At 39.5% G+C, this 27,259-nt stretch overlaps 2 protein-coding genes across 26 annotated transcripts in view; one reads left to right on the top strand and one right to left on the bottom strand.

Moving 5' to 3' along the window:
• Window positions 1-21,133, top strand: part of MMS22L (MMS22 like, DNA repair protein) — a 95,043-nt gene extending 73,910 nt beyond the window's left edge. Inside the window, exons 23-27 of one of the 5 annotated variants that reach the window (XM_054060930.1) lie at window positions 7,792-8,003; window positions 10,032-10,198; window positions 11,602-11,698; window positions 12,859-13,026; window positions 15,514-21,133. In XM_054060930.1, coding sequence (XP_053916905.1) covers window positions 7,792-8,003; window positions 10,032-10,198; window positions 11,602-11,698; window positions 12,859-13,026; window positions 15,514-15,595 — 726 coding nt within the window. In that variant the 3' untranslated portion in view covers window positions 15,596-21,133. Of the gene's footprint in view, window positions 1-6,988; window positions 7,044-7,791; window positions 8,004-10,031; window positions 10,199-11,601; window positions 11,699-12,858; window positions 13,027-15,513 lie in introns of those variants that run through there. The other 4 variants (XM_054060929.1, XM_054060931.1, XM_054060932.1 and 1 more) reach the window with 4 other exon arrangements.
• A 2,764-nt stretch (window positions 21,134-23,897) lies between these two features.
• KLHL32 (kelch like family member 32) overlaps window positions 23,898-27,259 on the bottom strand; it is a 117,510-nt gene continuing 114,148 nt past the window's right edge. For 7 of the 21 annotated variants that reach the window (XM_054060940.1, XM_054060938.1, XM_054060936.1 and 4 more), the window contains 2 exons: window positions 26,939-27,033; window positions 23,922-25,134 (listed from right to left, as the gene is read on the bottom strand). In XM_054060940.1, coding sequence (XP_053916915.1) covers window positions 24,973-25,134; window positions 26,939-27,033 — 257 coding nt within the window. In that variant the 3' untranslated portion in view covers window positions 23,922-24,972. Of the gene's footprint in view, window positions 25,135-26,938; window positions 27,034-27,259 lie in introns of all 21 variants that reach the window. The other 14 variants (XM_054060941.1, XM_054060942.1, XM_054060943.1 and 11 more) reach the window with 11 other exon arrangements.

Genomic DNA, 27,259 nt, shown 5'->3' with positions numbered 1-27,259 from the left:
TTTTAGTCGGAGAGCACTGTTTCCCCGTAGCCTGCACGTACGGATGTAATTTTAAAATGAAGCCACTCCAATTGGTTTTGAAGTCCAAGTGTTGTGGCCCCTTGTTTCCCATTTTCTTTGTCAGTCTTGGACTTCCTGACCTCACTGTTGTACTCTTCATCAGACTGCTGTGTAGGCCATGTGCTTTCCAGCTAAGCTAGATTGTATTATTGACCAAATATATCTTTTTAGGCAAGTGCTGTTTCTAGAAATCCAGCAATTCTTTAATTTGACAAAGACTTCTGAGGAAAGAAGACAAAAAATAGGCTTATTTTCCTATTTCAATGTGGAACTAATGTATTTTATTAATTGTTTGTGTTTACAAAGGTCCAGCATTTTAAAGTGCTTCAAACTGCTTCATTCAAAATACTTTCTTCCCCTTTATTTGGGGAAGTAGAAAAATTCTGATTTAGAATCAAATAAAAATGAAAATGTTTTCAATATTTCAATACGTTCTCTTAGGACTGCTTCTGAGCTCCTTTGAGATCGAATGGATTCTAGGCACTTTCTTGACTTCTCAGGTTATCGTTTCACAGTTGACTTAAGGTTAAACCCATGCCCTTTCATCCTGTGTGCATTCTCATTTGATTTGCTTTATTAATTCTGTGACTAGCAAATTGTGAGCTGATTGACTAGCCCTACAAAACAAACAAAATACCACCCTGAAATCCAAATATGTATTCAGAAAAGTGATGAAGCAGTTACGTGAGAAGGAAAGCATGTAAATGTAATGTGAGGGAAGATGGAGAAACAGCATCCTCTGAGGAGAACCCCACCATGACTAAATGCTGATTGTATGTGATCAGATGCAGCTTGAGGGGTTGCCCTATGTCTGATGCTCATTTGTGAAGGTGGAATAGTGGTGTTTTAGTGCAGGAGCCTTAATTCACCGTAGTGTTAGACAAACGTTCTGTAGATCTGCCCCAGCAAATGCTGTAGCTTACAACTTAATCCTTTGGCAGCTACGTGAAAATAAAGAAACAGGAATTTGGAGACCATGCAAAATATCTTCCTACACATGCAAATTCTTTGTTTGTAGTCATAGCATAAAAGCCCTTGAGCAGCATTTCTACCCGGAGGTCTTTTTATTTTTTTTTCCCCCAGTCTTCTCAGAAGTTCCGGACTCCATCTCAATTTTCCCTTTTCTTGTCCTGAATTCTCCTTCTCCACCTCCCTCGGTGTGGGTTGTTCCTCCTTTGTCCAAAAACCTCCTTGGTCCTCAGAAAATGTCTTCATTTGCAAGCAATGGTTTGCAAAACTTCCCTCTTTCCAGAGCTTTTAACAACTAATCCTAATGGGGCTCATTCAATCCTTTTATGTGGATTTTGAAAGGATTTGAAATCAGTCTTAGTAGCAGGGAATTAATTTCACACAGTCATTGAGGCAACGGTATTATGAAGTCCTATACAGTTCCTGAACTGTATAGGAAAAGATTCCCCAAACGGTCACGCACGCTGTGTAAAGGCAATGCAACTGGCCACACAGGTTGCATAGCAGGCTTAGAAGCAAGGACAATGTTATTACTGTGCTGTACTAAGAGAAGGCATCACATTTGTTCATCACCCTATAAGGGCAGAAGTCGATGTTGTATCTTTTTGGACAACAGAGGAAGTTTCTTCTCATAGCATAGTTCACATTTATCAATACTGATGATTATCCCACCCTCCTTCACCACCACCCCAAAGCTACAAGTTTATTTTTAGTAGATGAAAACTAGAGGCTTTGTTTAATTCTACACAAGCACACATTATTGTCAAATGTACTAATTAAGACTAAATGTTGCATATCATAGAATCATAGAATGGTTTGGGTTGGAGGGGACCTTAAAGATCACCTAGTTCCAAGCCCCCTGCAACGAGCAGAGACATCTCCCACTAGATCAAGCTGTCCAAGGCCCCATCCGACCTGGCCTTGAACACCTCCCGGGATGGGGCAGCCACAGTTTCCCTGGGCAAGATGTTCCAGTGCCTCTCATGGTGAAGAAATTCTTCCTTATATCTAGCCTAAATCTGACCCCCTCTCCAATTTATAGCCATTGCCCCTCATCCTGTCACTACAAGCCTTTGTAAACAGGCCCTCCTCAGCTTTCTTGTAGGCCCCCTTCAGGTATTGGAAGGTTACTATAAGGTCTCCCTGGAGCCTTCTCTTCTCCAGGCTGAACAGCCCCAACTCTCTCAGTCTGTCCTTATAGCAGAGGTGCTCCAGCCCACTGATCATCTTCGTAGCTCTCCTCTGGACACATTCCCACAGTTCCATATCCTTCTTATGTTGACGATTACAGAACTGGACACAATACTCCAGGTGGGTCTCACAAGAGAGGAATAGAGGGGCAGAATCGCCTCCCTCACCCTGCCGATGATGCTTCTTTTGATGCAGCCTAGGCTACAGTTGGCCTTCTGGGCTGCAAGCGCGTATTGTTGGCTTATGTCAAGCTTCTCATCAATGAGAACCCTGAAGTCCTTCTCTGCAGGGCTGCTCTCAGTCACGTCAACACCATCCTGTATTGAAACTGCGGATTGCCCCGACCCAGGTATAGGACCTTGCCCTCCACCTTGTGGAACCTCATGTCATCTTGTCCTTCTTGTGTGACAGCTGCACGACTGAGCTTGGTGTCATTTGCAAGCTTGCTGAGGGTGCACTCTATCTCGCTATCTATATTGTCTTACATGTCTTTGTCTGTATTTAGTTGTTATGCTTCTGTTTATATATAAGTTTGGGCTAATCAGCTGTGCCTTTTAGCAGTTATTGGGGAACTGGTCTGTTCTCCACTAAACATTGAATTTATCTAGAAGTTTCCTTCAGACTTGGCCAGTGATGGTGCCTTGTCAAAACAGCTTAGCTCTAGCAACTTTTAAACTAGTATTTCTTTTCTTGCCTAAAAGATTACTGTCTAGATATTATTTCCTTTACTGTGCATCATCTGTTTTGATGATATTTGATGGCCTAAGACTTGTTGAGATGTAATATCAAAATTGTTCTCAGAGTTGTTTGAGTGATCAACTTCAGAAAGTAAACCGTGAACATGAACGAACAGCCACTTTATAATTTTATCAGGCTGCTTTTAATTATGAGCTAGCAAGGCATGCAAGACCTAACTTTAGATATTTTGCCACTGTAAGAACATATTGAATTTATTTGTGTGATATTGGATTGCTGAGGCTTACCACGGGAAAGCTGAGAGCAGTTGAGATTCCTCTTAGATGGATTTTTTTGGAGAATGATTTAGAGAAATTTTGGTACGCATTTACCAGTAGCATGAGAAAGAACTGAAGCAGTGAACAGCACTTATTTTAGGGAAGAAATATTAGTTTATGTACATCTTGCAGAATACAGTGTAGCTGCATGGAATAAGCATGATATGCATAATAACGGAAAAGGTAAGATACTCTGCTTGATTTGTCAGCATTAATCCTGTCCAAACATGGACATGGTTGATTTATGTCTAAATGCAGAAGAGTAGTAAAAGAGCTTAATTTTAAGTGGTGCTTGGCATGTACATTTTCCAGTGTTTTTAATGGGCCAGTGCAGGCTCAGCATTTGTCAGAGATCAGACCTTAAAAGCCCTCCTGTGAGCCACATCTGTGGTCCAATATTTGAGCAAGCTTATTAATATGTTTTGTGAATTATAGTATGTGTTTAATAGGAATTGTACAACATTAATTGGTGAACAGCAGATTTATTCCAACAGCAGGACTGATATTGTAAGTCATCATTAGGTAGCTTGGCATTTCTGCAGTGAATAGTTCCAGTAATCCATACTAATCGGTTCTTCGCTCTCCACAGGTGATTTACAGATACATGGATAAATCAGAAGAAAGAGGCAGCTCTGGCCACAAAAGGTTCCTGCAGTGAACACACACAGGAATCGGTTGCCTTTTTAAAATGACGAGCAGATGTTGTCATGCCCCTTGGCTCCCCTTAAAATGTCTTTGTTTTGGGGATTTTTTTTTTCCTGTTGTTTTTTTTTTCTTTTATACCTCAGCAAATGGCTAAAGAATGTAGTTAAGAAAAAGAGGGAGGCCTTCAGAGTCCATCTGCTTTGCAGGGATTGTCTAGGGATCTGCTGTGATTGATTTCAGATCTCTGGTCCGGAATTGCAGTCCAGTAGCATGTGTTGGGTTTTTCTCATCTCTGTTAATTACTGATAGGATTTTAAAGAAAGAAGTTCTATGTGGTTTCCTTGTAATCACATCCTTGTCCTGTGCTGCCTAGGATGTTTTGCCATTGTACTCAGATTTGCAGCTACTGTGCTGTGTTGGTACTTTATCCTTTTGTGCCATTTGGGATGTGGCGTTGTCAGACCTTGTGCAGGTCTGTTATCGTTGTACATTAAGAAAAAGGAGAAGTCCAAAGTAAAGAACACAACTTTGAGTCAATGGCCCTTCATATCTAAAAGAGAAATCAAAGTTTCTCTCCGGAAAATTTTAGGGAATAGTACAAGCATCAGGGTCAAAGATCTGATGAGTCTTCCCTGAAGAGCTTTGATGCTCTAGATGTGCCCTTCATGTCTGAGGACTTTAGCATGGGTTTTATTTTACTATGTAGAAGACAAGGGGTTTTTTGTTTGATGATGTTTTTCTGTTTCCCAACAAAACGGAAGGGAATTTTTCTGGCTGTTGTCATGCTGGAAGAAAGAATTTGTATCTTGGAAGCCTTTGGTGCTAATTTTGTAAGTTTCATTAGGAAAAATGATCAAGGTCCTCCTTATTGAAGAGAGAATTTTGATATTGCTACATGGTTTTAAAAATTATGCCTTTTTTGAGAGGCAGCATCTCTGCCTGACCCACCAAAAGGAAACCTAGAATCCCTTCTAAAGAAAACATTAGGTTACAGGAAAAAAGGTGCTTTCCCTGTTTTTAAATGCTTAAATTTAACAGCTCTCCATAGTGGGTTTGAGAACACTCTATATCTTCATTAATTAACTAAAGAAAAAAATGACTAGTTAACTTACGTCCTTTTTTTCCTTCTGGAGTCAAGGAGAGTATCTTACAGTAATGCTCTTGACAGGGTGTTAGGGTTATTTTCTTTAATCTTTTCCTTCATTTTTAGACTACCTCTCTTCCCATCCAGCACCCCAAAAAACTTAGAATCTGTTTACTTCAGCTCAAATGTAAGTGCTTTTATGAAAGATCAGACTAGGTTTGTTGATCCATCTTCAAATGAAACTATTAGAAGTACAAAAATGAAACAGTGTTACTTCAGGTTTCCAAATTCTAATATTTTTGGGGGGTTATGCCACTTATTGACTATCTTTTGGATTATTTCATAAGAACAGTAACTCATTATTTAATAACTGATTTCTTCCTTCTTTTCTTGATACTGTGTAGCATCTGTTGATCCTCAGTTTGAAGAATTGTCAAGTTTTAGTAACTATCGCAGTTGGATCTCCACAAGTGTTATGTTCTTAATTCATTCCTGATTCATAGAATCATAGAGTAGTTTGGGTTGGAAATGACCTTAAAGGTCATCCAGTTCCAAGCCCCCTGCCATGGGCAGGGACATCTCCCACTAGGTCAGGCTGCCCAAGGCCCCATCCAACCTGGCTTTGAACACCTCAGGGATGGGGCAGGCACAGCTTCCCTGGGCAGCCTGTGCCAGTGCCTCACCACTGTCATGGTGAAGAAATTCTTCCATATGTCTAGCCTAAATCTGCCCCTCTCCCATTTATAGCCATTGTCCCTTGTCCTGTCACTACAAGCCTTTGTAAACAGTCCCTCCCCAGCTTTCTTGGAGCCCCTTCAGGTACTGGAAGGTCACTATAAGGTCTCCCTGGAGCCTTCTTTTCTCCAGGCTGAACAACCCCAACTCTCTCAGCCTGTCCTTGTATGGGAGGGGCTCCAGCCTTTGTAAGATTGTGATGTTCTTTGTGTCCCTATTATTAGACAGATTAATATACTTTCTCACAGATGTGGGGTTTTGTTAATTTGATTGGGTTTTAGTTTTGTTTTCTGGTGGGTATTTTTTGTAGTGTTAAAACAGTCTAGAGTCTTAATACTCCTATTATGTGATTATGGAATATTTTCTCTCTTTTTGTAAGAGCTTTACTACAGAAAGAACAGACAACTCTTCTTTAAGCCTGCTGCATCACCAAACTCTCAAGCTTACAAACGAAATAATCTGTCATTTAAAACAGTCTCTCTGAGTTTGCTACTTGCCAGGTGATGTGTTTGAGAATTCTGATATAGAGCAGCAACGGCTTTTTCTTACAAAATATTGCTGCATGTAAGCAAAAGGGGAAGAGAATCTGAGCAGTTGATCAAAGCCCATGTTCAAGAAATGTGTTTTTTATTGTTGGGACTTGCCAAAATTACCAGGGAGCTCAAGAAGCATGAGAAGGTCTACCCTAATCAAATATGTCTGTTCAGGTGGGCTGCCTACAGCAAGTCTTCAGAGGGACCTCGTTTCTTGAAATCCCATCTTTCCTGTATTTCTTTACTGTGGAACCAAAAGTGGGAACTCACCATTTCAAGAAAGTGCCAAGAAGACCCTTAGCTATGTCTCAGCATGGGTTTTTTTTCGTGATAGAATTGTTCTGTTGTGTTCATACAGACAGTCCTAAGTGATAATCTTTTGCCGGGAGAGACTCCTGTGCAAAAACCAACAGAAATACTCTGTCAGTAGCTCGGGAACAAAAGCAGCTTTCAGATATTTCTGCGTTTTATGCCTTCAAGTCTTGGAACTATTCATTCACCATCAGTATTCAGGCAGATACTCTCCTACCAAAGCTAGAGTCTGGATTGCAGTGCTAGTGGAGGTTTGAAGTACTGTTGAAGTTGCTGTCTAGGGAACTCTGTGCTTGAACTTCTTTTACACCATTGTTCTTGTCGGACAAAACTATTGTGAAAACTGAATTCTCAAGAGGCTTCTGTTTGTGCTGCTGTCTGTGACCCTTGTAATAGGAGATCACTGACTTTTATTTTTTTCCTTGGTGATTTGTTCTTCCTTTCAGTAATCCAAAGAAGGGGAAGGAAACTCTTAACTTCCTCCCACAGAAACCTGTACCAGTAAGAATACTCTTTTTTTTCGGAGATGTACCATGTGTATGTTGTGTAACTATGAGTAGTGTTCAGATAGGCACTTCCTGGTGAGTTTATATTTTCATTATAGATTTTTCTGGCATCAATATGGCTTATACTGAATAAATCACAGTAGTTTTAGCCTTACTGTAAACAGATTTTTTTAAAAAAAAATCTCTAAGTCCCTTATAAACGGTGCCTAATTTACCCTAATTTGCTCACACTATGAGCAAAATTTTTCTTGTCACACCACAATTCTAAATGTTCAATTTTGAGCTCTGTCATTCATACAAAAATATCATATGGTACTCTTATAAACAGTAGAGGTATTCTTTCTTTCTTTCTCTCCCTTCAAAAACTCTGCCTGACTAATATACTTTGCTAAACTGCATACAGAGTCAAAAAAGAAATGAGCAGCTCTTGGGCACAGAAACACTTTGTCTGCTCCAAAATGCCAAGGTTTTATTTCAAATTTGAAGAGAAGCTTGTGTGACTCAAAGCTTATCTTCCAAGTATATTATTTGGTACAGTAAAAGATTTTTCTCTCCTCTGGTGGTCTGTAGACCATTCTATCTGCAGCAAATTACTGATGATTATTTGTCATGGAATACTTACTCTATGTGCTGCAGTTTACGCAGTGTGTAGCAAATATTTAGCCTATGGGTGTTAAAGATTTATTCAAATGCATTGTTAAAAATTTATTCTATTTCTCACTTTTAAAAATCTTCTTCTGCAGGGCCTGTCCTTCATATGTTGTCAGTCCCAAACACAAGGAGCCTATTTAAATCAACTGCTTGGGAGCATTATTCAACAGTATTTTGGACGATTTCTCTCTTCTTCTCCAACTGTGCTTGGAGTTGGACAGCATCCTATGCTAACTGCTTTGTGCAGTTCCCTGACAGCCCCCCAGCTGCTCCGTCTACGGAAGACCACTCTGCATGTCGTAAAGTAAGGACCAGTGAAGTGAAACCCCCCTTTCTGAGATTTCACAAATAGCTAGTGAGAAGGGGAATGCTGCTGGTTTTTTTCTCAGTTAACTGATAGTTTAGCTGTGGGAAGAGCCTGCGTGTTGCTGGGCAGGGAGCAAAGAAAGGACAGTGTGTATAGGGCAGGAGAGTAAAGTTGGGAAGATCTGGAGACTAGTTAGTCATCGAGGATAGAGGTCCTTGACTATAACGAAAAATATTGCATGGGGCCTCATGAAAAGCAAGTAATTTTCTAGAAAAATTACGCTCCAATAAACATCATCATATGTTTGTGTCTCAGACTGTATTCAGGGTCACACTGTTGTGGTGCTTATAGTTACGAGCCATACCTGTGTATGGGAGGCCTCTGCTCATCAAGTGTCAGGGTATACACAGGTCTGCCAGCTACCCAGGGGAAGTGGAAATTTTGGGGTGTGGGAGGAGGACAACAATACTTGTGCCATCATTACTTGCACAATGGCAGTATCAGCTATAAATCCATGCATTTATCCCAAATACTGCAGAATGGGAAACAATCTGCACATTTTGTCTATGTTGGGAGAAGAATTAAACCCCTTCAAACATAGGTGATTGCTTATAGCCAAGCTCATTGTATTTTTTATTTGTTAAAGAGTGTGTATTCACGTTGATGAAAAGAATATCAGTGTTGATCTTTGGTAAATATCATAGGCAATCCTGTAAGTAAAGCCTATATGATTTCATATTAAGGGAGTGAATTGAGATTTCACAATCTTAGCTCTGACATGTTTTTAACTTATGAATACTCAGGCCTTGTCATATGAATAAAGTTAATTTTATTAATATGTGTGAACGTATGTATGAATTTTAAGATTGATAGTGGAAAGAAAGTTCTCAAGTGTAGTGGCACTTGGTGACTCATAAGACATGAAACGTTTGTAATGATCTGGGAAGAATATCTTGGAACTGAGCAGCAGTCCAATACACAAACTGTTGGGTTGTCAGGAGGCAGTCACTAGGTCGGTACATAAATATATACAGAGTTCTCTGGCTCTTTCGATGCATGAAAGCAAGTGAATATCTTGCTGCTGCACATACATGGTCAGGGGTGTATTATCCCAGTCAGAGAATCGCTTTAGTAGAAGAGCACCTAAAAATAAAATTAGTGTGAAATTTTCATTGTAAATTAATAGGATAGAAGATTTCAGAGTTGCTAATATTAAAGTAAAACCACACAGTAAAAAGAATATGGAAGTAAAGCATTGCAGCTTTCACTTGCCAAGTTATACCAGCATTCTGAAGCAGTGCAATGAAATACTTGGATCTCTGAATGTCAGGTTTCATTTGAAAGCTGTAGAAGCACACCTTAGTAAATTTTTAACAAGCATGGTGGTTTTTAATTAAGGTGTTGCTCAGTAAACATTCATGCCTTGGTTCGGTAGCAAATGGTACCTAGTATTAAATATCTAAAATGTTATTTTGCAGGTTTTGAGAGTGTTCTTGCTAACTGATAAATAAATTTTGAGTTCTTTTTACCAGCACTTTTCTGTCCTGAATGCTTCAAAGTAAACTTGAACTTAAACTCATCCCTTCCCACAACAAGGAGGCTGAAACTAGTTGGATTATGAATTGACAAAGGCACATAAAGTTAAATAAAGTAATTGAACAACAGTTGTATTTTGGGTGTTGGTTTAGATTCTTAGAATCTAGGCTCCTCCATTTTTTTCAGTTATTTTATGAAGCTGCCTTTATATTTGAACTTCCATAGTCACACTTGGCTTTGTAACTATAATTATGATAGCTGCTATTTCTCACTTCCCTCAACACAACAGCCAGAAGGCATCACGGTCCTCTGAGAAACTGGGAGTTTTTGCTAAGACTAAGACATATAGAAGCCATTAGTTGAGCCTAGATAAAGATAGAAATCTGCAATAGGGCTCCTGCTGAAATATCACAGTTATTTTATGGTGCTTGCATTGAATGGAAAATACTCAAATTATAGGTTCTGTTTTATTTTGCTTTGTCCTCCCAGTGACAACTACATGCAGTTCAAAGGTAACGCTCCACCTCCTCGCTTGGCCTCAGTTCTTGCTTTCATTCTTGAAGTACTTCAGAGAACCCAGAGTGTTGAACTATGTGACATTGACTTAGTTCTCCCAGCTGTGTTGAAATGCTTGGTATTGGTTAATGAGCTACAAGGTGAGCTGCATGTTTGGTTTAAATAATCTCTGCATAGCTGTTAAGATTTTTCTACTGCTGAGCATCTTTTATCCCAATATTTAAGATTCTTAAATTGAGTGAGATACTTTGGCCAGATAAACTGGGTAAGCTTTATTTTTTTCCTTAACTGGTCTGGTCTTGTATCTCTGGAAGGCAGAAGTCCTGCCTCATTTCACTCTGATGAACTAATGATCAACTTCTTTGGAATGTGAAGAGCCTTTCCTATCTCCCCATCCTTCCCATGTCATTTCTCCCAGACTTGGTAACTGTGGAAGTCTTCTTGTACCTAAAGGTTTGAGAGCAAGTAAGACTAATGTATGTTCTTTCCATGGAGGCATTAGAAATGGTTTAAAAGTAGCACTATTCTCTCTGAAGGCATCTTTGAGTAGTCTTTCTTCTTTTAGCATGATTTGTTTGGTAGTGAGAACTTCTTTATTTTTAGCTTCTTAAAAAATGAAGCACTCTGTTCACTGCACAGTTGCATAATGAATGTACGTGTGTGCATAAGCTCAAAATTTCCATTTGCTGCCAGGAGAGACATTAAGCAAAATGAGGATTCACCTCTGACTTCTGGGAATTTTGTTTAATAAAGTACTTTTTCATTCTGGACTATAAAAGTTGCAAGGACTTTGGAAATTAGCTGAATCATCACATAACTTTTTTCTCCCTTTTGCCATCAGAGCCATATCTGCCTGAAGCCGAAAGTTCCTGCTTTGCAATGTGCTCTGGAGTGAGCTAAATGTCTAGAGTTGCTGAGGCCACCAGCTCACTGCCTGCCTAGACGGGCCTCCACCACACCCTTGTAGAAAAGTCCTTGCAGCCCAGTTCCATCTTTTATAAAGGAAGAGCTGCATCTTGCAACTTGAACATTTATTTGGAAACAATTAAGGGGAAGAAAACAGTGGGGTTTTGTGGATTTTTTCCCCCTTCTAAAAAAAGAGGTGGATGGAATTCAGAACAATGCCCACCATTGAAAGTAAAGTAAGGAGTAGATCTAGCTTTGGGCAGGATATAATGCTATGACTGCTTTTCTTTAATTCAAATAGGAGTGATTAAATGATAGTAACAGAAGTTAGATTTAAATGAAACCTCTCTTTCCACCAAGTGTGTGTCTTTTTGTTTTGACTTAAAGAGACCATAGTGTACTTAAAAATCTGTATGTTTAAAGGATAATGGTGGTGAAAATAAGACTTGCATAAATCTGTGATTCATTCTGTCCTTTATAGCCAATCTAACTAACTGCTCTCATGGTCATTTCTCTTTCATCAAAGTAAGATAAAAACATTTTTTTTCTCATTTAAAAATTGTAAGCTTCATGAAAGACATTCTCCAGATGATCAGTTCAAGAGCTCTGTGTGAATCTTGTGATTTTTCTTTTGCAGTTAAAAAAATATCTACAGACATTGTACAGTACATGGTAGAAGGCTGCCAAGCAGGGTCAGGAGGAGAACGTGCCACCCAGCTGACTTCTGTATTAAGGTAAGCAGAAAATATGCCAATTGGCAGTGAGGCTGCTGCAAGCCAACTGACAGCAAACATGTTTTTTTAAAATAACCAATTATCCTTGTTTATGGTATTTAAATAATGGTGCTTTTGGCAATGTCCTTAAAAAAAGCTTGGCCAAAAAAGCCCAAGCAAAAAAAGCAGAAGAGAGAATCCATCAGAAAGCAGGTATGTTTAGGAACGTTTTTGAAAGGTACACAGTAGAGAGGTATGTTGCTGCTGTAATGGGAAAAACTGCTCATGAATGGAGACGGTGTTTGGTGCTGTGAAAGATGTGCGTGTCTAATTTGAAGAGTATGTACAAAAACAAATCCTCATACAACAAGCTTAGCTTTTTGGTTTTGATGGGCTATTTTGATTTTGTGACAAATAAATAATAGATTGTTATAACGTAAATTATACGTATTCCGTACCTCTGCAAAATGAATCCTGTTTCTCACATAGATACAGTAGAAGAGCTGCATGACCTGAAGACGTTTTGCAAACCTAAGCATTGGTGCTGTATTGGGTCATGCCTAGAGGAAAGCTCCAGAGAGACTCACTGAAATGAGAACGGATGTTTGTGGGCATGCCAGTCTCTGTATATGTGATATATCACTTTCATGGGATGTTTCATCTTTAGGGAGTTACTTCTAAGTCAAATTTAATCTGTGATCTTCAAAGACCTTAAACCCTCAGGAAGACAAACGGGTGCACTTCTATCCAGTGGTCTGCCCTACTTAAGGTCCAGTGGAGCTTTATAAGAAATGCTAACATTATTTCTGTAGACTTGACTCTAGCTGTCTGGTTTTGCTGGTCTTTCTTTTCTCTCTTTTTAAAATAATAAATACATGATTTCATTTTGCATTCAGACAGACACACTACAAAATAAAGTGCTCTGGAACACGTCAGCCCTGGTGAAACAACAGCAGAATCCGACAAGTTGCTCAAAAATAAATGTGTATGATTTTTAGCATTAGCCTTCAAAAGTGTGGCTTCATTTAAAGAAAGTATTCTATGTAGAGTATTTCACTGTAACAATATGGAAATTGCCGTGCAGCCAGATTGTTTCTTCTGATTAGTCTCTTCAGTTGTTCTTGGCATGTTCTGTGCATCTAGTTTTGACCTTGTATTAAATGCCTCTGTGTCCCCCTCAGGCAGTTTATCCAGGACTATACAGGTGTGTATGATCACCGTGTTTTCAGCATACTCGAAACAGTGGCAGTCTTGGATCAGACGTTAGTTACCAGCCTGATTCCCACAATCACACAGTCTCTGAAGGATTCGGAGCACAAACAAGGTCTTGGAAGAAATGCTGCACAGAGGTTTGATGTATATTTTTTTTCAATATTGTTTTTTGACAATGAGCTGTAGATGTTTATTCTCTTCAAAGAAAGCAATGTTAGACAGCAGCACAGATACTCAAAAATGTGTGATTGTGTTCAACCAGAAATCTCCCTTCGCTCAGGCTTTTCATGGTTTTAAGCCATCTATATTTGCTATGTGTTTTCAGAGATGTTTTGACATTAGGGCTACAGACCCCAGTAAAACTTATGCGAAGCCGGGTTGCCTCTGCTCACTGCACTGTATGTTGCAAAAGAGAATAAAGAAGAATTCCTGCCTCAAAGAATTTTCCTGTCAGTCCCTGTTTGGAGGACTTTATGGGTCATATGCAAAATTACAATATAATCAAGTATGATCTGAGCTGCTTGGAAAAGAAATACCCATGGCTTAATTTCAAGAGTTCTCTGATATAAACGTACAAGAGCTGTAGCCTCCTCTCTCCGACAGGTGCAGCAGACTCACGCTTCCTCCATGTCCCCCTCAAGAACTTAGGGCAGAAATATTTGACTTACGAATCTATCTGGTGTTAGGAGGAAGTGGCACATGAGGTGAGCAGCTCTGCAGTGATAATGGCATCTCTGGATGGAGATGCAGCAGTGAACTTTCAGCACCTATAGAAATGCTGTTACAAAACTCCAGAAAGCTCTGCCTAATGTGGCACCTCAGCCAAAAAGGCTCTTCCCATTCATTCAGCTCATTGGAAGGCTAGATGTTGATTCCAGTGTGGTCAGAGCAGGGAACTGCCCTTAGTGTTTGCATTAATGCACGTATTGGGGACTACGCAAAGGGCAGGGTCCTAGTCACACCTCAGGCTGGAGTAGTTTTGAGGTGCACGTCAGCAGGGCCTGGGCTATAAAAAAAAGGCAAACAAAAAACCAAACAAAACGCAGTTGTGCAAGAATGTAAGTCATGAGACAGTAAAGGGTAATAAAAGGGTGTTAATTTTCCATTTAATGAAAAATATATTTAACTCGTGTAATTGTATTATTTATGTTTTATCCTGTGCCAACAAATACATTTCCTTTTACTTAAGGGAATTCACCCAAGGTCAGACTGAAGTACCATTATACACAGGATTTTCATACTAGCTGCTTTTGATCTTTTGATAATGTACTTCATAACCAGTCTTCATATCTTTTTTTTTATACTGTTAATAAGGTAGAATTCAACCCTTTACCTACAAAATATTAAAAAAAGAGCAGGTTGTTTAAGCTTTCTGAAATATATACTTGGAAATTACTGAAGAGCTAAATTTCTTTTAGGCTTGTCACTGAACACATATATTATCTAATCTGTTATTAATGTTTCATATTAGAAATTTGTATTTAGAATATGCTCCATTACCCGTCAGTCTAAGGTGATCCATGAACATTTTAGTGTAAGAATACCAATTACTGATTTTCTCTCTTCAGTCCTGGCCACTAAATAACTTTATACTAACAATTTCTGTGTAAACCCATATATATAAATGAAACAAAGTTGAGAAGTTGCAATAGATGCTTATAGTGGTAATGTCTAGTGTTGTTATTGCGAGGAACTAGTATGAAAACTGGAGTTTTGTTTGCTCGAGTCAATAGTTTGTGAAGAAAGTTATATAATTAGAATAGACCTGGATGTCAGAGACAGTACTTTGACAATAATTGTGTTGTCTGGGTTGGAGAGTATTAGAATGAACTTAAGGTGAAAAGTCTCGTCAACACATAGGCACTCTCATGGGAAATCCATTTGAGTGACAGTCTCCTTCTGAATCCCAGGTTTATTTTAAAACTCTGTTCAACTGTAGTTGCTGTCACACAGCAACTTTTTCCCCTTCTTAGATGTTATCAGGGAAGGCTGATTGCTGATGGGCTCAGCCTTGGCCAGGTGAGTCCATCTTGGAGCCTGCTGGTATTGACTCTAATGGACATAGGGGAAGCTTCTAGCAGCTTCTCATAGAAGCTGCCCCTGTAGCTCCCCCAGCTGCCACAACTTTTCTGTACAGCCCCTATAAATGGTTGTTGCCTTTTGTTAAGAATGATGCTCCAAGCCCGTGTCAGTGCCAGTTTGCACTCTAGTGCCAGTGGCTCACATCACTGTGCTGCAGTAGAAGTCAGATTTCTTATGCAGAAATCAGAGAAAAAACATGATGAAGCCTGAAAGCCAATCTCATCTAAGCCTTGGAAGCGACATGTTTTAAAATTATATATATATATATATCTCACAGCATTCACAGCATTTTATTAAGCAAGTAGACTTTCAAGTACCTTCACTACACTTGTAGCCATAAGCAATGCAATCCTTATTGTTCTTCCAACCTGGCTATCCAAAACTTCACAGCAAACAAAGCAGCTGAATAGATGGCAGAGAGGAAGTTTACTGTGTTTTAGTATCTCAATATGTAAATGGTGTGTTTGGGAATTATGTGCTTTAACTTCTAGGATGTGTGAGATTGCTTAAGTAACGGTACATTCTTTTGATTTTTCCAACAGAGAAGCCTATAAAAGACTCTTATCTTACCTCACAGAGGCTGGCCAAAATGAGATCCAAAAACTGGAAAATGAGACAGATTAGCAGTGATGAATCATTTCTTGAATGTTCTGACACTGCCAATGCCTAAAGCTGCACTCTATGACACACTCTCCAAGTTATTTTTCTTTACAATGGCAATAATTTATAAATTGTGTATGTATTTTAATAATTTCTGTGGTATTTGAATATTGTCATGCTTTTCAACAGTAACTCGCAATATACCATTGAATGACAATGGAAAGATATAGCAGATTTATTCCATGTTAAACTGTCTATATGAGCAGAGCCTGTATTGTAACATAGGAAGTAGGAAGAATCAAAGTCATTTCACAACCCAATTCACATTGACACCTGAACCTCTTAACACTGTGCTGTTGAAAATCTTATTCAGTGTGTTCTTAAGTAAATCATAACTTTGTAATTTCTAATTTATTATTTTAGTAGAATGAGAACAAACTGATCTCTAGTACCGAACTTGTTGAATACACTGCATTCACCAAGAGTTGCGCCAGATGATAGAGCTATCATTTGTCAAGAGATGGCTTGTGTATATTTTGCACTAAATGTATATACCTGTCTTCCACCTGTATTAAAAAATTAGTCTTTCAGATTCCAGTGAAAATCTCTTCTTTGTGAGTAATGTAATAATAGGCTCAGATTGCCTGTCCTCATCCTTTTCAATACTGTGTTCTTAAAATTAACCCCTAATTCCCAATGATCCCACAATCTTTATATTAGTAATGACACTGTTAATTATCCATCTAACTTAGACTAAGTGTAAATTACAACAGGAAAAGAAAAAAAAAAAGAAAGGACATAATTCTAGGAAAGTTATTTATTTGGGGAGCTGATTCCATTTTATCATAGACTAAGAATTATTCATTTGCCTGGCACACTGAATCTTTCAAATCTTTTGCTGTTATGTGTTATCTTTTGAGTCTTTCCAGGACAGGTCTAGCTCCGTAACTTTTTCTGTTTTCTTTTTTTCTAAAGTTCTCAGGAAACTTCCCTTAATGCCTGTCTTATTCACATTCTGCGCTTCCCTCAATACATCTGTATTTCTGAAACTAATTACTGGACTTTGGGAGTGGTAAGTTTACCCCTAGTGGCAAAATGGGTGAACTTACTTTTAAGTAAGTTTAAGGCTGCTTACTTTTAAAGTTATTCAAATTTAACTTTATAATAATAGGAAGGAAAGATTATTTTTGTGTCTAACAGCTACACAAAAACCCAAAATCTTGTTCAGGGCAGCTTCTCTTTCGTTAGAGTAATCTTATCAAGTTGAACTAGATAATCTTTCTGCCTAAATCAGCTGTCGCTACTTCAGATAATGCAGTAACTAAAAGCCTCTTAGTCTACTTAATGGTGCAGAACATGAAGGTTCTTTTCATGATGAAAGTGACTTACTGAACTTCCATTGTAGCTTCTTGTAAGCTTCTGTACCTGGGAGGAGTTGTATTCATCTCAAGAGGATTCTACTTCTAAAAAGCTTTCATTAAAAATAAATAAATAAATGAATGAAAACCTTTCCAGGAGAAATTAATAGAGATGTCTTCAAAATTTGAGTTTTACCACATATTAAATTACAGAACAGATGTGTGACTCTACTATTACTTCCTGAAAGTAAAACCTTTGATTTTTAAAGGACAGAGCAGGTATTATAACAAAAGATTAAGTTGTTAAAGATTTATTTAATGCTGTCTGTGGTGGTTGGAAGTTTCTGAAAAAGCAACAGGGCTTTATGTAAATGTGCAGCAGCCCCTGGTGCACGAGAAACTAATTTAAACAGTTCAGAAATTATCATTCTTCTCTGTCAAAAAGTTAATGCAAACAGAAATAAAGCATTTTTATCATATTCATCAACCACCGCCAAATGGGCAATCTGGTTTGGTCTAATTATTTGGTATGGACATTTGCAGATGTGACTGACAGTTCTGATAATACTAATGAGCTGAAGGCTTGCAGAGTACTAGTCTAGACTGACTTACCAAGTATACACTGAACCAGCAGTCCAAAACCAGTTAGGAGAAAAGAAAAAGGTGCTGATTTTTACATGCAATATAGAAAACGTAAAGACTGAAAACCACTGGAAATTAAAGAAGTGATGTATTATGTCGTCTTAGATGCTGTCTGTTTAAAGAATACTTAGTACACTGAACATTACTTAAATTTAACCTCTCTATATTTTACATTTGAACAGATTAGTTTAAAAACAGTACAAATGTCTGGATTCCTTCTACAATGCGTGGAGAACTGCTTGAGCTAAAGAGCAGGAGAGCCTGGAAAGCTTTTATAGTGTTTGCTCTCAATGACAGGAGCAGTTCATCTGCATATAGATGCAGAGCCTGCTGCTTCACTTTGCTTAATATGGAAAGGCTCTATGCTGTCGTTTAAAGTGGGTAAAGAAAAGATCTGAAAATAAGACTTCCACCAACTGTTGAGTGGTATCCTTAACCTCTGTCAGGGGAGAACTACTCATCAGTGCCAAGCTTGCTTTCATTTTCTCCCTCCACTAACGATTCAGCCCCACGGTCCCTTGTGCAAGACTGAGGCACCTCTATTGGACCCTGTATGCAGAGTAGAAAAAAATGTGAAAGCAGAAGCAATCAGCTGTTGGTGCTGCCAGGGAGGAGCAGCCTGGTGGCATAGAGCAGAGCTTGGCTCTGTGGCAGCCGAAGGCATCATTGTAGGGTTTAGCCAGCAGATACTTAAGTGTACATTGACTCTGGACAGCAGCTAAGAATAATTTTGAGCACCTCAGCAAATCCCTGATGTTACATGTCTTGCTTCTGAGCAGTTTTTCCTGCCAGTGTGTATGGGTGCTTTGTAAGAATTTTAAATTGAACTGGAACCAGTATACACTTCCGGTATTACTAGTCAGTCATATACCAACCTCAGCAGCTCAATGAGAGATCACAGTCCCTTTGCACCATGAGTGCTGGGACAGGCAATTCCAGACATCTGTTGTCAAGACTGCATAGGGAGAAATCCTCTGCAGACAGTGGGTGAAGATGTGTGAACTGCCTTGCCCTGCCTTACAGTTTTTGAAGGCTTTGTTTTCTCAGGAGTAATGAATTACCAGAAGATTCCACCACCACTGGGCAGATGTTGTTCTCTGTTGATCCATTTGGAGGATGATCTGCTTTCTGATAATCAGTATACACCAGATGCCCATTTTCCACTGGGTCCCAACTGACTACCACAGGAAAGCTATTAAGCAAGGCTTCTGAGAGTCTGAGACAAGATTGTTGATTACAGGAGAAGGGTCATGCCTAAAAGCTGAGGTGACTTTTGGCAGATGAAGGAAAGCATCTCCCAGGGTCAGCTTCTCAGAGATACATGCAAGCCTTACTCTGTATCTAATAAAGACTGGTCACTAATAAGAGCTCTGACTGGAGAGAACAGAAACTTCACCATACACACCTGCACTTAGTCCTCCTCCCCTTCTATATATGAAAATCTGGTTGTATTAAGCCATTTGGAACATTTAATTCTTTACTCTCACTACACGATCATCATATATCAATAGAGTTATAACAAAATATTAAATCTCAGTGAGCTTTTTCTTTCCCCAAGCCTCTTGCAGGGTCCATGCCAAATTATCTCCTTCCATTTAGAAATGCCAATACTGTTGACAGGAGACCTGTTTAAAGTACAGCAGGCATGAACCTTGTGAGTATTTTCTACACTGATCTTGTTGGCCAGAGGATTAGCACAGCATATAAGTGAGTAGAGGACTACTTTGCAATATATGGACTTGAGAGCTGAATAGAAAACATTTCCTTTTTCTATTTTCCCTATTCCGGAATTCAGGATACTGATCACCTCTGACCCAGTATCATCCTTGTGATGTGAAACAGATGTCCAGTGCATCATGAATGATGTCAGGGAGAGGAAAGTCTGGCTTATATTGCCTTTAGTAACCTTAAAATGATAACTGAAAAAGACACCTTCTGTTAAAAAAATCACATGCAACTTCCATTAGCCCCACAAATCTGTCCATCTATTTTATAAGAATTTCCCATTTGCTATTGTTATTAAAGAGCAGGAACATGGCAATTTAAATTACTCCTTGCTTTCATTTTCAATGACAAAAAAATAGGGGAGGGAAGGCACTTGTTTCAATAAAAGAGCTTCTGAAACAGAAAAATTTATGTCTTTTATGCTGGAATAGAGCAGCAGACCTATGGAAAGAATGAGATTATGCATATCTGTTGTAATTGCAGAAAAGAGGAGCTGCCAATAGCACAAGCCATTTAAGGAACTTTGATATCTGTCCACCTAAATGCAGTGTATTTCCCTCACAATACAGAAAAGATGTTTTATTGCACTGTTTTTCCTTCTTTCAATAGCTTCTGAAAATTATGCATGCCTGGGTATTTTCAGTTTAATCTTATTTTATAATTTTTAACTATTACTTAAAACTCGAATTCAGTGTAATCAGCCCATCTGTTAGCAATGGTTATAAAATTACGCTGAAGATTAAAAATCTGATGCGGTGTCAATATGTCCTAGCATAATTAAACTTGTTTTATGATGAATGACTAGGAAATGGCTTTTGTCTACTCAAGCAGCTTTGAAATGGTAAACCCTTAGTAGGCTTCATGTACAAAATGTGAAGGTATGCATAAAACAAACAAACAAACAAACGGTTATAAAATTCAGATCCTGTATTCATGGATGTGGTGTCTTTGCAGGCCGAGAAATGCCAGCAGGGTAATTTCATCTCTTGGCCAAATTCACTGCATTTTTTAGTCCATCAAATACTGTCTTGGATCTACTCTCCTCCCTACAGAAAGTCACCCAAACAGGCATAAAATATTCAAGTTTGCTAAATTCATTATGCATTTTAGAAATGGCCAACATGACCTCTGTTGGCACCAGTGGAAAAATCAGCACATCATTCACTTATGTGAATTGAAGGTATTGCTTCATCCACCTCTACTCTGTAAGAGTTAACAGGGGTTTTAGTTCTGGCATTACTGTGAATCAACTAGATATAATCATCTCTACTGGGAAACCATTCTTCATGTGGACACTTTTTCCCTTTAAAATGTGTCCTTGGCAAACCAAAAATCAGCCCGTTTTCCAAAAATAAAACCGTGTAAACTCCTGACACAGTCTATGTGCTAAACTTCCTGCAAAGTCTTCCTCCCCTACAAACTCTGCCTGCAGATGAAGTGTTTTAACCTTGCCCTCTTAATTTATTCTACATTCTAATTTTCAATAAACAGATGCCGCCTCTTTTCGCGCTTGTTTCCACATTGTTCCACATTCTGCCTATGTTGTTTCTGCATGTGTGAATATTCAATTATCTATTTCTCCACGATTCTGCAACTGATGTACTAAATGTCTGTACAGGATTGGGGGAGGGTAACTGGGAAAGGCAAAACTTAGAGGAAAGAGAGTTACAGAAGTCTGAACTACTGTGGGAGTCAGATACTTTCCCTAAAGGCTTCTAAGTTAAGAAGACAATCACAAGCGACAAGTAGAAACGCTGGGATTACAAAAGCACTACTGCACAGAAGCAGATTTGCTGTATGCTGGCTCGTAACATGTAAATATTCTTCGGTCAGTGCTTGGGTGTGAAACGCTCAACAGAGACCAAAGAGGCAGAAGAGGCTGTTGTGCTGCTGCTTTAGTAGGGATGGTGGTGTTGGGCTGATGTTTGGACTGGATGATCTTAGAGGTCTTTTCCAACCTCAATGAAAATATGATTCTATGCTTCCGGAAATTGTGTCTTTTTTTGATAAAAAACACAAACAAGCTGATTGCCATTGTGGTTATTTATAGCTAAGAACAGCTGATAACATATCTTAGGACTCAAAGGTGAAATATGCTATATAAAGGATGAAATATTAATCTTTATGGAAAGGGCCCTAAAAAGGAGATCACAGGACAGGGCAAAAGCTCCCAGTACAGCTCTCGAGACCCTCTGCCCCAAAAGCCTAGTTGCAGACATATCTTAGAGAGCTTTGGATTTGAAAGGACCTTAAGACCATCCAGTTCCAACCCCCTGCCATAGGCAGGGACATCCCACTAGGTCACACTGCTCAAAGCCTTATCAATCAGTAAATTGAAGGAAACGCACAGAACTGGCTTCCAAACTTCCAGCACTGCTGGCAGTATTTGCTCATAAGCATCTCTCTTTCCTGAAGCACTCGTCAGTTCTTACCAGTTGCAACCTGTGCCATTACCTTGAGCACACCCAGCTGGAAACCAGTGTCTTGTGTCAGCAGCTGCTCTCATGCTGTGCCGATCTGACTCTACTAACAGACCCATCACACATGGTAACATTCTTATTATGGAAAGCTTTAAGGCTCTGTGGATAAAACAAGCTAAAATCCATGTCAGAGGTCTGTATCAAAACTGGTCGGCTGGGCAGGGACACAGGTTGGCTTCAGAGGTTTATGTTTACAAAAAATGGTACCAATTATTGAACAGCAGAAGTGGATCCAGAGCTCACACATGGGAGCCTGCAGCTGGTGCAGTTTCAAACACTAAATGCAAAAATGGTGGAGCAAGGACATACCGATTCAGAAGCTTCAGCTCTCTGGGCAGCCTTTGCCAGCAAGACTCCTGCACGGTTGCAGCAGCAGGTGAAGACAGTCTTGCTCTCACACTCCCGAACTCCCCCCTAACAGAGACGTCTCAGCTAGAGCAGAGCTGCTGCTGGAACCAGAGTGCTCTCCGTCTGCTCTTGCATTAACACTATTCCCTCTTCTTTACCTGGCAATAAATAACTGGGTTTGCTCACCTGGCAAGGACTACATGGCATTTTCCGACTTCAGGTGCAGCAAAGCGCCCCTATCTGTCCTGCAACAAAAGCAAAAAGACCCAGATAGGAAAGTGTGCACAAAAATTTAGGGACTGAGAGTGCAATGAAAGACTTCTCTGTCATCAGTGCAGCCTGATGATTAAGAGCCAGAGCAGAATCTCGATGCTAATAGAAGCATATGTGTTGTCCTGAGGCTCTGTGGCTGTGCTACCCTTAACTAATTTAATACAATTGCACAGCTGTTTAAAACTGCTATTCACCAGTACAGACAATTGGTGATAACAACCAGAACAGTAAAAGCATCAAAAGGGCAGAACAAACATGATAAATAACTTTCTTGTCATACACTCCTGCCTTTCAGTCCTTGAACCAAGAGGCGCATGCTGCTTTGTATAAGGAAGCTCCCTCCTCTGCTTCTCAAATCTGTGTCTCTATCGCAGCTCGCTCCCGTCGCTCAATAGCCGTCTGGTTCCATCGTAATCCCTCGCCCTCCAGGAGCAGATCAGAAATTATTCCATAGCTAGAGCTGTGGTTAGCTAGAGGGCCTAGGAATAAAAGCTGCAAAACGAAGTTGAGACATGCAAAACATACTTTGCACTTTTGTCTGGAAGTGCACTGCACTTTACAAAGGCTGAGAAACTGATTCTTCCACCACTTGAAAAATAGGAAGTATATGTCAGTTCTGCACCTGCACCGAAAGCTGATCATCCACCTAGTGTGGTTCCTCCAGGAACACCTTCTGATTATTTAGCCACCCTCCCTTGGAAAATGAGATATGTCATATGTTTGTGTCCCTGTCAGTCACCTGTAAGTAGAACCTTGAATACTTGCCAGGCTTGGGCACTGCAGCCCATCCAGGGCAACAGTCAGATTTTTAAAGCGTAAATGGCCTGGTACAAGAGCTGCCCCTTACGTGGCGATTTCCAGGAGATCAAAGGAATTAAAACAAAAAAAAAATTCCAGATGCACAGCCTATGCAGCTCCCATGCAGTCAGAGAAAAGTACTGCCTGGATGTAGGCTTGCTTTGTGTGCAGAGGGAGACATTGTTAGCACTCAAATTAGCGTTCCAGGCAAGACTGTGCAGCTGCAGCTCTGCTCTGTGCAAGAGGAGTGAGAAAACTCAGCAAAAAAACCCACAAAACTTTCTAATCTGAAAATTACTGGAAAAGGAAAGGTGGCGTTTGTGAGTACACTGCCCAGCTGAAGACAGAAATGGTGATAAAGTGCACTCCGTTATATCACTAACCAGACTCTTAAAAGATGCATTTGATTTGGAAACACTGCTCGCTGGGCCAAGTCAAAGCTGTTCCTGTCCAGCAAGTGCAGGCTCTTGCTGCGGCATATTCTGCATGTGGCATTTGCATGGGAGTCAGTAGGAATTTCATAGGGCTGCTCAGATAGCACAGTGGCAGGGAACAGATCAGTAGGTAATGCAGAGAACTGCATAGTGCCCACACATCATAAATACAGAAAGATTTAATTACATGCTTGGTTAATATTTACGAACATTGAAGTTGTTGTTAGATATCTAAGTAAAAGACAGAAATAAGAGACAGGAACTGCAGTAGCCAAGCAAAGCCAAAATATAACAGGTTAGAGTATTTATTGTGAACTGGCATATGTCTGGAGTAGGGAATGGAAACACACTATATAAACTGAAAGAATAAATAAATAAATATTGACATTGTTCTACACCTGTTTAGCCTCTGGAGACCAGTGATTTGTGGGACCATATGTTGGACAAAATGAGACTGTTCGTTGATAATTGTAAATGTGGTGACCCCTTGCAAACTGGATATTAAAAGTATTAAGTAAATGGCACATTTTAATTATACAGTAAAGAGGCTGTTCTCCACCATTAAAAGACTGCAGCTGTCAGGAGGAACTGATCATATGACAGAAGGTAACATTTATTTGATAGTAGACCTTGGAAAATGACATTCCAAGTGATCTTTAGATTCTCAGCCAAACACATTCAGTTCAGACTTGGGTTTAACCATGAGGCTTCGGTGTCTTTGTCTTTCAGCAGAGACAATTTTTATCTGTTGCTCATATCCAATAGAGCTCATTTGGTTTTTGTTTTATCTCCTTTGCAGTATTTAAATTTCAAATGAAGTATTATTAAATGAGAAACTGTAAACGATGGAGTTTGGAATTGGAAGTCAACACATTTGTTATTCTTTTTGCCAAAGGTATTGAGTAAGTTGCATAATTGCCATAGTATTATATCATCTTTGTCAACATAAACACAGCTTTTTGTCAGCTTTGAAAGTGCCATTGGTGAACAACCGAACGTGCAGACTTCAAAGAAGAGCAGCCCAGGAGGAGCCCAGAGCATTCACAATGCTTTACAGAGTTGCATAAGGAAATGAAGTAGAGACAGGTAGCAAGTAGTCGCCAGCAGAAATGTCAAATGTTCTTAGGTATTTCTACATCTGAGGCAGAGGAGAGAAACTGCAGACAATTTTTGTAGCCTCATTACTGCCTACTGTGATCCAACTTTAAGACAAATGTGTGAAGGTAAAGCAGCAGTTTGTGAGGATTGATTCTTTTCACTGATGCAAAAAAACCCTTCTATACACAGGGTTTGATTCTTTTCCCCCTTTCACTTCTGATGTTGAGAAGTGCGTGTTCCTTGTCTCACATTGTGCCAATCCTGTGGTGAGGCACTTGCAGAGTCTGAAGGTTGGGGCACGTGAAATAAGGAGCTGGAAGAAAGCATGCTCCTATTCCGTTGGAAGCAAAGGGGAGCGTAGGCCCATAGAATACTTCTTCCTTCCCTTCCTTGCTAACATCCAACACCTGCAGGCCAAAGCATATGAAATATTTCAGGGATGACAGAAGAAAGCTGTAACGAATTTGCTGGCACACGGTGCACACATGTACTATTAATCCCAACAGAAAGGTAATTTCAGGTCACTTTTAGATTGCTTGTATGGATCTGGTGATTTATTGCTGTCCTCATCACCCAAATCTTATCCTAGCTCAGGCACTGTCAGACAATGACATTGGATCCTGCTTCCTGGCAGCAGAATGTGCAGCCATGCAAAGAGGGTGCTCTGCACAGAAGTGCTATAGATACCACAAAGTATGAATCATTTGTCAGCTTGGTCAATAGGGAGCAAGTGAGCAATATCGAAGTCGGAAAGGCCAAAAAAATGAATGACTTAAAGAAAATTAAAATATATGGAAAAAGTGGATTTTTTTTTTTTTTCTTCTGAAGGAGAGCGTGACCTCAAATTTGCTGAATTTGAAGATAAAAGGGCTATTTTTACCAGTTAAAGTCAGGCACACTGCCAACAATTGAGAAGGGGCAGCATATACAGCTCTGCCAAAGCACTTGTTATACTTCTTTTCACTTTAATGTGGGGACTGTCTTGGGCAGGCTGCCAGTTCGCTGCCAGTTCACAGCCAGTTTGAGGATGTGGCAAATGTCTATTTAAGAAAGCAAGATCCCAGGATCATTTTCACTTGTCATTAAGCAGTATTTAAACTCAGGTGCAAAGAACCTGTTGGTTATATATGAGCATGGTGATGGTGTACAATCACCACCTTGATACTGTTACTGCACCTGGAGAACTGCATGTCACCTAGTGAAGCGGGCTTGAATGAATTTTTCCAATAACAACTGTTAGGTATGTATCCCAACAATTTAGTTAAAAAAAAATAGTATGACTAGAATGTGGTTTTAACTCCTCATCTTGGACAAACTATTCAATACAAAGTCATGCTAATAAGTGTTCATTATAAGACCAGCAGCTCAACATGTAAATCATTCCCTTCTCGTGTTAAGTCTAAATTCTAGCCTTATGGGATAATTTGGAGGTTAAATCCTAAAATCCTTAGTTGGAAGCTAATGAAAACATTGTTTATCAGCCGAAGTGCAGAAACTGAGATGTAAACAAGAGTTGCTGTCTCTAACTGCCCAGCTGGTCACAAAGTGCTGCCTGTGATGCCAATTTGCTTCACTCAGAAAAATGCAGAAAGATAAAGATTCCTAATTTCTGTACAGGAATACCTGAAAGCCATGGATCTGCAGGCAAGCTGCTCTTATACAAGATGAGAAAGCAGAGAGTTTGTTGGACAATCTATTGCCTACAGCAGGGATCAAAAAACTCCCAATCGAGCTTTGAAGTGGTAAGCGCTAGGGCAGGTTGCAGGCTGACTAGACTTTTGTCAAAGAATAACTCCTTAACTCTGGCTGCACTTCAGAAAGACAACTTGGAGAGAAAAAAATATCACAAGATGGGTTGAAAAACCATAGGCCTATGCTCCATCATCCATTTCTGCAACCCTTTTACTTTTGAACTTGATTGTGTAACATGAGAATTTATACTCACCACTTTACACAAATCTTGCCAAAGAAGGCTCCTTAACCCTACTTTACTAGAATACCTTGAGGCGAATTACATCTAATGACTCATCTGGAAATACTTTTAATATCGACAATATTTCCTCTCTCTGTTTATGCAGGTTCAGTGGCTGCATAAGAAACATCCTTAATCCCTCTACTTCATATGCATTTTCCTTTTTGAATAACCTCTGTGCAAAATTTATACTTGCAAAATTATTGGGAAAGGCTTAAAAAGAAACCTAAATCACTCACCTGGATACATGCCAAAGGCTCATTTGTCCAAATCGAATAGCCGCCAACTAAATATATTCTACCATTGTGAACGGCGACTCCAGACTCATTTTGACCTAAAGCAAAAAAGGAAATAGAAACCACTTTTAGAGTTTAATTAACCCTTTTAACACCCAATGTTGGAGTTCTGTAATACAATGCAAATGCACCTGTCAGTAACTTGACTGTTTCAGAATTCAAAGTCTGCAACAGCAAAGAGGAAGTGCGATGTCTGTTCTTTGCTCTCCGTAGAAGCCCCAAACAGTGCTGTCTGGAGAGATACCCCAGACGAGCAATAAACAG

Source organism: Cuculus canorus, chromosome 3 (genome assembly GCF_017976375.1).
Source record: "Cuculus canorus isolate bCucCan1 chromosome 3, bCucCan1.pri, whole genome shotgun sequence".
NCBI lineage: Eukaryota > Metazoa > Chordata > Aves > Cuculiformes > Cuculidae > Cuculus > Cuculus canorus.
Note: the sequence above shows the minus strand (reverse complement) of the source record. Positions and strands in the feature narration are given on the sequence as shown.